Genomic DNA, 12,867 nt, shown 5'->3' with positions numbered 1-12,867 from the left:
AATTCCAGTCTTGCTGTTCTGCGGCTGACCAACATGGTTACACACCTAAAGCTATCCTCATGGCAAGGGAAGGTGATGCATCCCCCAAGCAGAGGCACAGGTGTGTTGCACAAATTAGAATCACGCGCAGGTTCCCGTTTTCTTAAAAAAGCACTGCAGGTGAATTTTGTGAAGCGTTTAAAAATCTTAGCTTCCACCTGATGTCTTGAATGTAGTACAATTCAGTGCTATACTCTCCTTCGTTTTGTGTAATGTGCATGTACAAAAGTGCCCTCGCTTTAGAGATCAGCATCAATATATTAATAATTGGATCTATGCCATATCCATGTCTTGCGATTGCAAGTGCTGACAAGAGGAAAAGTAAAGGGAAGGAAGTCATGCTTCCACCAAGTACTCATCAAGTACTTAACATTAGCTTCCACCTGTAGTTTGAACAGGGTACAAGTCAGAGATCTGGGGCCCTGATTTTATGTAATGCGCTCAAGTATCTGACTGTGGCTGTCAGATTTCTGCCTGTTGAGACTTCTGAAGAAATACTAAATGTTATGCATGTGTTCAGATGCAAAGACGTTAAAAGAGGGACTGAGTATTGGCTTTGGTTTTCTGTGTATCAGCATGTAAGAAGATGACCCTAACTTTATATAAACATTAACTTTATGATGAATTTGTAACAAAAATGTATTCACATTAAAGGTGTTTTACTGGGAGAAGAAAAAGATTTCCCGGGAACAAGCTAGACAAAGCTGAAGGAACTAGAAGTCTCACGCACAGAGAAGGAATGAGGCTGCCGTTGGTTGCTGGTTTCCAATTCTTTATTCACCACAATATGAACATGGAGCAGTCTGAATAAGGAATGGAAGTCTACATATCTTCTTTATCTCCCCCCCAAAACACTCAGCTACCCCAAATCATAGATTTTTGCAGTACAAAATTCAGAATTCTTTATTCAGAAGCCCCTGCTAGGACTCATGAAGCTGGGAGAATCCTCCATCTTCCCTTTTGCTCTGTCCTATCCCCACCCTCGACATTCACCCTCCTAAACTTTCCCCCTTCCCATCTTTTGGCCCCAACCCCCTCCCTGGCCACTTGACGCATCTGCTGTCTGACCCCCCCAGCTGACATTCCTTCCTTATCTCTTGCAGTTCCTGCAATGTCTTTTTCACACCTCCATCCTCATTCTTTCCCCGTTTCTACTCTGCCTCATTTACCTTCTGCTTACCCCCCCCCCCACACCTGTTTTTCACGTACTCTGACAACTCAAAATGCCAACTGAAACGCACGTGGTGCTGTTACTGCAACTTAAAACATACATAAACGCACGTTTCTTTCATGTTTGTAGAAACATTTTAGCCTTGGATGCTTCCTCCCCCCGCCCGTGGATGTTTTTGATTGGCACAGTGAGGCCACCCATGGCTATTAATGTAAGGGCATGAAAAGAATATGTTGAAGTGTTGGACTAGGATCTGGGAAACCGAGGTTCGAATCCCCAGGGTCTAGCTAGATGTGCAGGTTTTAAAAGACCCAACTCAGGGTCCTTCCAACCACACAGCAACTACGGGAAATGGCTGTTAGAAAATAAAGAAGAATCCAAATGCCCTCAGAACGCCACTGCAAGGGAAGAAAGAGCTCCTGCCTTGCTGGGTGACCTTGGATCAGTCACACAGTCTCAGCCTAGCCTACCCCACAGGGTTGTTGTAAAGATAAATGGAGGAAAGCAGAACAATGTAAATTTCTTTGGGTCCCCATTGGGGATAAAGGTGGAGTATAAATGAAGTAAATAAATAATAAATAAATCTCTGTGGTGAAGAATCACTCTTCAGAGCAACTTGTGCAAAAAAATGGAAGGTTTTGGGAGATGATGTTAGGCCATCTGGAAGATTAATCAAAAGGCCACTGGCACTTGAAAGACTAACATGTATTTCAACATGAGCTTTTGTGAGTCACAGCTCAATTCTTCAGATATGTGAAGGTAAGGTGACCTTCACATATCTGAAGAAGTGAGCGATGACCACAAAAGTTTACTCTTTTTCTGCAGGCTGTTTTCCTGATTTAAAAACTATGCAGCTTTATTAGAGCAAAAAGGCAGGCAACCGCTCAACAAGTCCGCACGCAAGAATTTTAATGGATCATAAAATGGGATATGCTTTCTCCTGTCATCCTAAAAGTTGGCAGTGAATGTCTCTAGAAGGAGGTATACAGTTCCTAGGTATGTCATCTCAGTTTTATAGAGGGGAAAAGGGTGCAGGTGGAGATGTGTTCTCCTTTCCTATTGAAGCCAACTGAAATGAAAAACAAGGAAAACAAACACATTTTAATGCAGATACAGAAAAAAAGGATTAAAAGTTTGACAAAGAAAACTGAAGACAATTTTGGTTTTATTTTGTACATATTCAAAAGCCCGTTGGTATCCTGCCCTCTAGAGGTCATCCTGTTTTCCATATTGCACATTCTGGTGCTGGGCTTGTGTTCTGTTGTTTGGTTGTGCTTTGTAGAGACACTTCCTTTTTGGAGAAACTTTCTGCAGTATTTGGGAGAGTTTGTGGAGTGTAGGCTTGCTTGGGGATGCTCTGTTTCGGGAAGTTCTTGCAGGATGGCGAGTCTTAGGATGCCTTGTCTGTTTGCGCGTTTGACTTTTGACAAAAACAAAACCGCTATGTCTAGCTGTTTTGTTTGGAGGTCTCTTACAGTTAGCAATTAACATTTGGAAACATCTCATTCAACCTTATATTATTATTTAATGTCTTCTAAACCTTTTCTGTGTTTCTTCAGTTCAACAGCAGTTCAAATTGGTTGATACGACCCCTTCTTTCTGTGTAATAGTTTTCCTTTGTACATTTTAATTTGACTTCCGTTTTCTAGGTTGTTTCATCATCATCCTTAAATAGTGAAAGCTCAGAAGAGGATTGGCTTATAAAGGTTTGCTGTCCAGGAGCTCGTCATCGATACAGTAGAAATGTCCACTCTATAAAGGTAAGGCTTGATAAAAGGAGTTTGCACTTACGCTCTGTTATACAGCAGTTCTGAAAGCAGAATGATATTCAGCTGACCTAGGGAAATAATCCCACATAATTCATCAAATTCTAGCTCTGTTTTTCAGTTTTCACCATAAAAATGTAACCTATTTCATATACTACACATATTCAGCACACAACGAGGAGTCAGAATAGTCTCTGGACCTGACTCCCTTCCGTTCTGCCTTCTTCCTAGTTTCTGCTTATGCATGTTGGATATGGACCTGTGCTTGTGTTTATAAAGTAGACTACTTGTTCACCTGATGAAAAAAATGGCTACCTCCCCCTGCCCCAGTTTTTCTGGGAGAGAATTACAAATGTGAACAGCTCTTTCTTTCCTCTATGCTATTCATCCCATGTATAGCACCGTAAGGAGAAACTTCGGTATAAACCAGACTGTATGCGAAGGCAGCCTAAATCCATTTCCATAGTCACAGCAGTATACAAGCTGCAAAAGTCCAGAGTAAGGCAAACTGAATTGGTGCTGTATCACTAACAATGGTGTCCGAAACAGAGTTAGACCTTTGACTTCAAGGGTACCACTCTGTTTAGGATACAGAACCTTGCACACTTACCTTGGAGTAAGCACCACTTAATGTAGTGGGACTTACTTCTGAGTAGATATGTTTAGGATTGCATGGTTAGTGTCTGTCACCTTTGCTCCACCTATTACCACCCAGCTTGATTCAACTCTTAATTTCAGCTGCTTGCGGATGTATATTTACATAACCGCCTAAATAATCTGGGGTGACTTTTGTCTTTGAAATATGATCATATTACATTCTTCTTCATCAACTGTTAAAGCTGAAGAGCTTGAGCTCTGAACAACAGTCCTTTGCCAGAAGACAGTCTCAGTCGTGAGTTCAGTGATGGGAAATATGAAAGCTTATGCCACAATAAAATTGTTAATATGCAAGGTGCCACAAAGCTCTTTTTTGTTTTTTAGTTCAGTGAGTTGCACTGCCTGGTAACTTGCATAGAATTGCAAACATAGGTGTTTTTTTTACTTCATATTTATGCTTCAACCTTCCTCACAGCCTTTCAAAACTGGATTCCCGCAGAAATTGAATAAAGAAGATGCATTGGCTGAATATACGCCTGAATGTACATCTTTTCAGGTAAACCAAGACAATTTTTTTTCAATGAATGTAGCAAAGTAGTCTTCACCATCTCCAGATCTGATCACCCTAGGCAGCAGCATGGATCCAGCAAGGAGCAAGCACATGGCAAGATGTAACTTGATGTCACATTCATGAGACAGGAAGAAGAGGAGCCCATTCTTTTGAATCTGCCTGTGCTGAAAAGTATTCCTCTCCACTGCTAAGTGACTTTGCTGCTTTTGTCTTTCCTTGCTTTCTAAGTATAAACCCTGGCAACAGATCCTTATAAAAAAGAAGTAAAAAATGGCAATCTGTAGGGATTTGTGACACAGCAAATGGAGCTCCATGAACCACCTGTGGCTCCTGACCCATAGGTTGAAAACCACCCTGGTTATAGTTGAGAGTTTCAGTATAATATCAGGCATATACATTTGTAAATGATTATTAATGGATATGACAAAGAATTTAACATTTATGTAGTATATAAGATCTTACCTCTTGTTTTTTCTGACTTTAAAATGTTTTCTTCAGTGCTAGAGACAGCATAGTATAGTGGTTGGAGTGTCAGACTAGGATCTAGGAGACCCTGGTTCAAATCCCTACGCGGCCTTGGAAGCTTGCTGGGTGACCTTGGCTCAGTCATACACATTCAGTTGTTGTGAGGATAAAATAGAGGTGATGAGAATAACATAAGCGACTTTGGATCCACATGGGGAGAAAGGCAGAGTATGGATGAATAAATTAATATTAACAAAGTTGTTCTCCTTTCCAACGACAAGTAGGAGAGTTTAATTGTCCCAGGAATGCAGGAGAAAGATTTTCAGACATAGGGGAAAATATTTAGTTAAGATTCCTCCAGGGGATAAAATTTTACTCTTATTCTTCCTGTTTTATGATGCTTTAGAGACTAAATTGAGAACCAGAAGTATAACTGCTCAGGAAGTAGCATATGAACATAATCATCTGGGTACTTATTGGTGGAAGGGCAATCAGTACATTTTCTAAATGAAATAGAATGTACTCTGACATTAAAAACTGCTTAGGGAAGGTAGGGAAAGATCTGTCCCTTCAACATCTTCCATGAACTCTTCCAGTAGATCCAACTGCATAATTGTGGCTCTGTTTCGTGTTGCACTATTCTGGTGTCCCATGACTTCTTGTCATGTATGTGAGTCTTATGGTCAGTGGGTCCCAGGTCTGGAATGCTTGAAGACCACTGTTTTATCCCACATGAGCCCTGTGAAAAGAAGGAAAAAGGTGAAGGCAAATAGGAGAAGGAGAAATTGTAATGAGTTTGTAGCTGGGCTGGAAGCAGACAATAGGTTTTTTTTAAAAGAGTTTCAGGCTTGGAAATGGGATTGCTAGTTGTGTATGCTTATCTAACTTTCGAAGCTGGTTTTACAGAGTTTGTATTGATTCAACAACCTGCAGAACTTGTTTGAACAAAGGGAATAGTGTGACAGAGGAAATGTGGGAAGCTGTCCTTCTCTCCAGCCCAAAGAGAGAATCCTATGTACTCCTTGAAGGAAGGGTGGGATTGAAATGTGGTAGATAGAATATTGCCTTCTTAGACAGAATAGTTCCTGCAAAGTTTTGCTCCCTTTATGAGGCTGCTGTTATACTGCCTCTCTGTCCTTCTTAGTGTACCATTAGATTTTCACTGCCACCAAAGAATTTCACCATAGTTCTCTTTTCATTTGATCTATAGTGTAGGAACTCTTAGTTATATTTGGTAGATTGACAGAATGGTCAGCACATGGAGTTAGTTGTGAGGCAAAAGGATCCTTTATTATCAATAAAACAGGCAATTTACTTAAAAGAGCAATATATTTATAAGTACATGTGTAATGGTTTCGGAGTAGTTCATGGGTCTATTGGTTTCAGAGTAGTTCATAAGTGTAATGGTTTCGAGATTGGTACAGATCTTCAAACATTTCTAAACGGTCTCAATCACAAAGACTTATTTTTCCCATTTTGCCACTTATAATGATAATAATAATCACGCTTCTATATCACTCTTCTAAACAGATTAGTGCACCATTCAGAATGGTGAACAAAGTTGATGTTATTATTATCCCCACAATACAGCCGGGGAACTGGGGCTGAGAGGAGTGGCTTATCTAAGGCCACCTGCAGAGCTCATAGCATTCAGTAGTGGGATTTGAACTAGCAGTGTTGATTAAGTGGCGGAGTCCAGCCACTTAATCACTGTGTTACAGCAGCACTTAGGCTAATAATATCCACAAATAAAAGAACACACAGACTTGCCTCAAGTTACACCACTTCAGTCCTCCTCCCTCTTTCCCCAGAAAAGCTCTCCACAACATTGAACCATTTCCCTCCGAACAGCTCTCTAAAATATTGCAGCTCACTCCACCCCCTAGGGTACGGCTATCATACTATCATAATGCACTTTACTCACCCATCCAGTCCCCCTCCTTCTTACTTCAGAGGCATTCATTTCTAACCACTGTTAACATATATTCAAACCCCCACATTAATATAACACACAAATATTTACATGGCAAACCATTACCGTTCCCAAATACCATGCTTAGTCATCTTTGAATATCTTGGTTTGACCTTGTGTATTAATGGCAGTTCTATTGTAATGTGCCATCTTCTTTTGGATGGAATACATTATTAGTTTACAATGGTTAAGAAATAAAAAAGTGAAACAGAAGTTAGAAATGATTGATCCAATTGGAATTTAGAACTGATGCCATCTTATGACATAACAGAACAGTTCTGTTGGATAAAATCCAAATTCTGCTGCTTCCTTCTACCTAGTAATCTTATAGCCTGCAAGAGAGAGAGAGGGAGAGAGAGAGTTGTGTCAACAGTGTATAGTCAGAAAGCTGATGTCTTGTGAAGCTGTGAGCTGATATCACTAATAGTCCGTTAAAGAATTTGTATTCATTAGGCTAAATGTTTTATGTGGAAACTAACACATTGCTGTGGGCTGTGTTTTAAATGCATTTGAACAATGTTGCATTAGAGCTACCCACGAGTGCCGAGGAAGGAGAGTTCAGAGTTAGAGTGGCTCATAAGACTTCGCTGTCCGAGGGCCCAGATGGAGCAGCAGGAGCCAGGTCCAAAACAGGTGAGTGACGTTCGTGAGGGTGCTTAGGGTGGGAACATATGTGCTGCCCATGTCAGTGGAGCGTCCCAGAGTGCGCTGTGATGCTAATGTTTGCAACACTGTTAAAGCAGCATATCAAATTAGTTTAAGCAAGTTTTTGCTTTTGTTTTTTAAACTTGTGCAGAGTTCTATTTATAACAACAACAACAACATTTATTTTTATTTTATTCGACTTAAACCTTGCCCTTCCTGTAAGTGGGCTCAGGGCGGCTTCCACATTATTGCAAATAGCATAAAATCTAATATAAATACACATTAATATAAACAGCATAAAAATCCAGACGCCCTTCAGGACAACTTAACACCCACTCAGAGCAGTTTACAAAGTGTGTTATTATTATCCTCACAACAATCACCCTGTGAGGTGGGTGGGGCTGAGAGAGCTCTAAAAGAGCTGTAACTGACCCAAGGTCAACCAGCTGGTTTCAAACGGAGGAGTGGGGAATCAAACATCTGATGTAAACATACTCAAAAGTACTGTGCAAACACATATTTGTTTATTTATTTAAATGTTTTTTCTGTTATTGAGCCATCAACTTTATTTATGGCTCAAGTCTTGAATCTTCATTAAGGCAACAAATAAAATTATAGTTGCCAAAAAGAGGTTTGAGAATTTACGAAGTTCAGTAAGGTGCTTCTAGTATTTTCCTTACTGGCAATGTTTTATTTTTATTTATTTAAAAAATTTATCTACTGCTTTTCAGTACAGAAATGGTTGCTTTTAACTAGTGGTAGTGTAGTCTCATTTGGTCTAAGATTTATTTGGATGTCTTTAAGAAATAATAAATCGGTTCACTGCAGCTGTCTCAGAGGAAAGGACAGGTACGATATGGCTGTATTTAGAAACTATTACTATACTGTACTATACTGTATTTAGATACCATACTATCAGGGCTTTTTTTCTGGGAAAAGAGGTGGTGGAACTCAGTGGGTTGCCCTCGGAGAAAATGGTCACATGGCTGCTGGCCCTGCCCCCTGAACTCCAGACAGAGGGGAGCTTAGATTGCTCTCCGCTCCGCTCAGCAGCGCGGAGAGCAATCTAAGCTCCCCTCTGTCTGGAGATCAGGGGGCGGGGCCACCAGTCATGTGACCATTTCCAAGAGGTTCCGGAACTCCGTTCCCCCTGAAAAAAAGCCCTGCATACTATACTGGTATGGTAGTCAGACTCCAAGTCAGACAATGACATTATTCTCTCATGGCGCTTTACATGTTTGGAGAGGATTCTTGTGTCCCTAGGGGCCTATGAAGGAGGAGTATGTTTCATTTAAGTGCTGTTCGAGTACGACTGGAAGTGGAAGCATTTCCAGGATGTAGAGTCGCAGCAATCCATATTAACGTTCTTTTCGGTAGGAAAGATACTGCAGTCTTTGCGTAGTCACGTTTGATTCTGAGAATGGTCTGAAGGTGATGCTTTCACTGTTACCCTCCCCACCCGCTTTTTAAGCCTCGTCCAGAAGTCTCCTCATCCTTGAGTACAACGCAGAGCAAGACTGGAAGAAGCAGCCTGTCTGCAAGGGCGAACACTTCAGAGAGCTGGCTCACACAGAAGCATTTGTCTGCTCTGCAGGTACAGATGAGTTTGGGGTATGAGTCAGAAATGCATACTGGCAAAGGAGGAGGCTAAGAAAGAAAGGTACTGCTACAAGGTCCAGAAGTCAAAATGGCTAACGGCTACTTCAGACATCATCTATTTTTTGAGTTCCATGCAATTTATTGAATGTAGATTAGGTGTAATTAAGATCATGTCTGCTCTGCCTGGGGATTACTCGTATAAGGAGGAGATGGCACTTATTTTGTACGATTTCAAGTAACTTTTTACAGGGTAGTAACAATTTGGCTAAGTAATACATGCCTGTAAGACTGTAAATAACGTGCAGTGCAGTTCTAAAAGCACTTTTCTGGGAGTAACCTCCATTGAGTAGACTTCAGTAGGATTCTGAACAGCTTGTTTGGTGTAAACCTAAGCAAACGTTACAGTGTTCTAAGTCCATTGAAGCCAGTGGGCTTAGAAGAGTGTAACCCTTCTTATGACTGCATTATTAATGACAAATTACCACTCTTGGGGCTGTTTGGCATATTGCGCAATGCAGATTGTGGCTTTGTTCAGGCATTTGGTTGGTGATGGTTGCTTGTCACTGAACTCTTGTTCTCAGCTCAGTGATTCAGTAGATTCTTGTGTATCTACCTAGTTCGTCGTCGTTCTTCTGTGCAGCCCCACATTGGGACTGCGCTTGCGCAGGCCTGCCTCGGAGAGAGATTTATAGCTTTAAAAACTCCAAGAAGTGGGCGTCCCCGCCCATGGCGCATGCGCCGCTTTTGGCGCTCAAACACGCATATTAGGGCGGGGCGCCCATCTTGTCCCTCAGTTCTCTTTTCGCCGCCGGTGGGAGAGATCGCTAGCTTTATCGCTCCTTGATTGCGAACTGGTTTTTTTCCTCAGAACGTTAGTTGTATATAGTTAGTTGTTGTAGTCGTAGATAGTTAGTTGTATATAGTTCTTCAACCTGTTTTTTCCAAATGTCGCACAAGGCATTGTTTAAAAAGTGCTCTCAGTGCGACACTAAGATGCCCCATACGGATGAGCATTCCCTGTGTCTACTCTGTCTGGGTGAGTCCCATATTGTTTCAACTTGCCGCCATTGCCAACGGTTCACCCCGAAGGCACGTAGTGATAGAGCAGCCAGGCTCAAGGCGGCCCTGTGGGAGATGGTCCTTTCGGGATCCAATAAACCATCTATACAAACGCCAGGGGCTGGATCGAACCCTCTGCCCAGAGTGATAGCCTTACCTGATAAGATGGGCCAAGAAAGCACTTCGATCGAGCGAACCGTTACACAGTCGGAACCGGCGCCTGCCGTTCCAGACCCTGTCGGTTCCGAGTCGAAACCGAAGGATAAAGCGGGGCCTACCAAGCGCCACTCCCCGGAACCGGCCGCTGACAACCGTACCTCCGCGGAACCGATACCGAAGAAGGCTAAGGCGAAGACTAAGCACATTAAGAAGTCTTCCCATTCATCCCCTCATAAAAAGAGACACCGGTCTACGGCCTCTACCCCTTCTCTTATAATCGAGGAGGAGGTACTACAACAGCCTTCGACGCCTTCTCCTCCTCCTACTCCTGTTTTCCATCAGGATACCGAAGGGGAGGTGTGTTTGGGGGAACCGGAACCGGCTTTTTCCGCTACGGATCCGAGTCCAGGTTACGGAGATCGCAGGTCTATGGCTCAGACGTCATTGACCACAGGCATGCTGGCCCCACCGCAAATGCAGCAGTTTCAGACTGTGCAGTACCCTTATGCTTGGCCGGCCCAGACACCGGCCCCCCCAGCACATCAGGCTCCTGGATCCTTCTGGACACACCAGCCTCCGTACCAGGGGCAACAGCCAAACTGGCAGGATTTTTTGACCTGGCTCCAATCCACACCGGCGTTCCAACCTCCTCCCGGATCCGTCTCACATCAGAGCCACCGGTCTGCGGAACCGAGCGCATCCAGGAACCAGCTGTCCGTGATTATGGAACCTGGCTCGGGTTCGGAGGAGGACATCGGATCTGTGTCTCATTATGGAAAGGTATCCGACATCGCTTCGGACCCACCCCCAGAAGAAACCGTGGGTGAGCCTCCTTCATCCTCGCCTTCGGAGGATTACAGACTGTTCACTGAGCAAATGTTGAGGATGGCTAGAGCCCTCGAATTAGACGTCTCCAGCTCTTCGTCCAAACCTAAGAGCAAGGTGCTTCAAGCACTACACTCTGATTCTTCAACAGTCGCCTTCCCGGCGGTCGAGGATCTGCTGGACATTGAGCATGGAGTGTGGGAGAAACCGGCCTCGATTCCGGCGACTTCTCGCAGGGTGGAAGGCTACTACAAGCTGAAACAATCTGACTGTGCCTTCCTTTTTACCCATCCCAAACCTTCCTCTCTTGTAACAGAAGAAACCCAGTCAAAGAACAAGTACGGTTCATACTCTTCACCCAACGATAAGGAAGGGCGCAAACTCGATCAGCTGGGACGGAAGATATACTCTTCCGCAGCCCTAAACTTCCGCATCTCAAACTATCAAGCCATTATGGGGTCATACAACCTGTTTCTTTGGAGTAGACTCTCCTCGTACATTGCAGACCTCCCGGAAGACAAGAAGGCTGTATTCCGGATCCTCCAGGGGGAAGCCTCCAGACTGGCCAAGCAGCAGATGACTGCAGCTAAGCACGAGGCTGATTGCTCGGCTCATGCTATGGCCTCTGCAGTAGTGCTTCGCCGTCATTCCTGGTTGAGATCAACGGCATTGACCCCCGACAAGAGAAGTAAGATCGAGGACTTCCCATTCGAGGGCACCTCATTATTCTCTGAAAAAACTGACGAGTCCCTGAACCAAATGAAAGCCAATCGGCAGACAGCCCGTTCGTTAGGGGTCATCTCTACTCAGCAGCAGCCCCACTACCAGCAGCAATACAGATATAAGGGCCGTCAACAATATCAACGCAATACAAGGTACAATTACCAACCTTACCATCATTACCATCAGTATAAGTCGTATCCTGCTTATCAAAGGGGTTCTTCTCGGCGTTCTACCCGCCCCAGAACCAAGCAGAATCAACCGCAGTCACCAAAATTCTCCCAGCCGCAAAAGCCTGGGTTTTGACTGACCGACCTAGCCTCGGAACGACCGTCCTTGTTTCTGGACAGGTTGTCTCCCTTTCTTCATGAATGGGAAAAAATTACCTCTGATTCCTGGGTTCTGGCCATCGTTCAATATGGCTACCGTTTACGTTTCGAACATATGCCTCAGTTGTCTGTTTCTGGGAGTTCACCATTGCCCTCACAAGAACTGCAACTCGCTATCACGGAACTCCTACAGAAGGGTGCAATACAAAGGGTCCCTACCAGTGACTCCCGGTTTGGGTTCTATTCTCGATACTTCTTGGTAGAGAAGAAGGACGGTGGAGTCAGACCGATCCTTGACCTACGACAACTGAATTTGTTTATTAAAGTTGAAAAGTTTCGCATGTTAACACTCTCTAGTGTCATTCATTATCTAGAGAAAAATTCCTGGTTCGCGGTCCTGGATCTCAAGGACGCTTACTTTCACATATCGATCCACCATACCCATAGAAAATATCTGCGGTTCTGTTATGGGGACGAGGTGTTCCAATATGTGGTGTTACCTTTTGGGTTATCATCAGCCCCCAGGGTGTTCACTAAATGCATGGCAGTGGTGATGGCCTTCCTGAGAGCTCAGGGTTGCACGATCTACCCATACCTAGATGATTGGCTCCTGGTAGACCATTCTAGGGAAGTCCTGCTGCAACATGTACACCTCACGATCACTACTATTTCCAAATTGGGCCTTTTAGTTAACTGGAAAAAGTCTACCCTAGAACCCTCGCAATCCATTCAGTTTATAGGGGCTTCCCTGGATGCGGTTGTAGCGAGAGCTTTCCTCCCCTTGGAAAGACTACGGGTAATCCAATCCTTAGTGAGACGAGTGGAGTCCAAACGGTTCCAGTCGGCAAGGCTCGTTCAAAGATTGCTGGGCCTTATGGCTTCTTCGACAGGGGTTGTTCCCTTTGCACGCCTCTTTATGAGGCCATTGCAGAATTGGTTCATCCGGGCTT

General features: G+C 43.7%; 1 protein-coding gene across 2 annotated transcripts in view; it reads left to right on the top strand.

The window, feature by feature from the left end:
- LOC129323665 (protein FAM228B-like) overlaps window positions 1–12,867 on the top strand; it is a 31,536-nt gene that overhangs the window by 907 nt on the left and 17,762 nt on the right. For both annotated transcript variants that reach the window (XM_054970238.1, XM_054970228.1), the window contains exons 2-5: window positions 2,860–2,970; window positions 4,049–4,129; window positions 7,110–7,214; window positions 8,698–8,820. In XM_054970238.1, the coding sequence (XP_054826213.1) occupies window positions 2,860–2,970; window positions 4,049–4,129; window positions 7,110–7,214; window positions 8,698–8,820 (420 nt within the window). The remainder of the gene's footprint in view (window positions 1–2,859; window positions 2,971–4,048; window positions 4,130–7,109; window positions 7,215–8,697; window positions 8,821–12,867) is intronic.

This window comes from Eublepharis macularius, chromosome 1 (genome assembly GCF_028583425.1).
Source record: "Eublepharis macularius isolate TG4126 chromosome 1, MPM_Emac_v1.0, whole genome shotgun sequence".
Lineage (NCBI taxonomy): Eukaryota > Metazoa > Chordata > Lepidosauria > Squamata > Eublepharidae > Eublepharis > Eublepharis macularius.
Note: the sequence above shows the minus strand (reverse complement) of the source record. Positions and strands in the feature narration are given on the sequence as shown.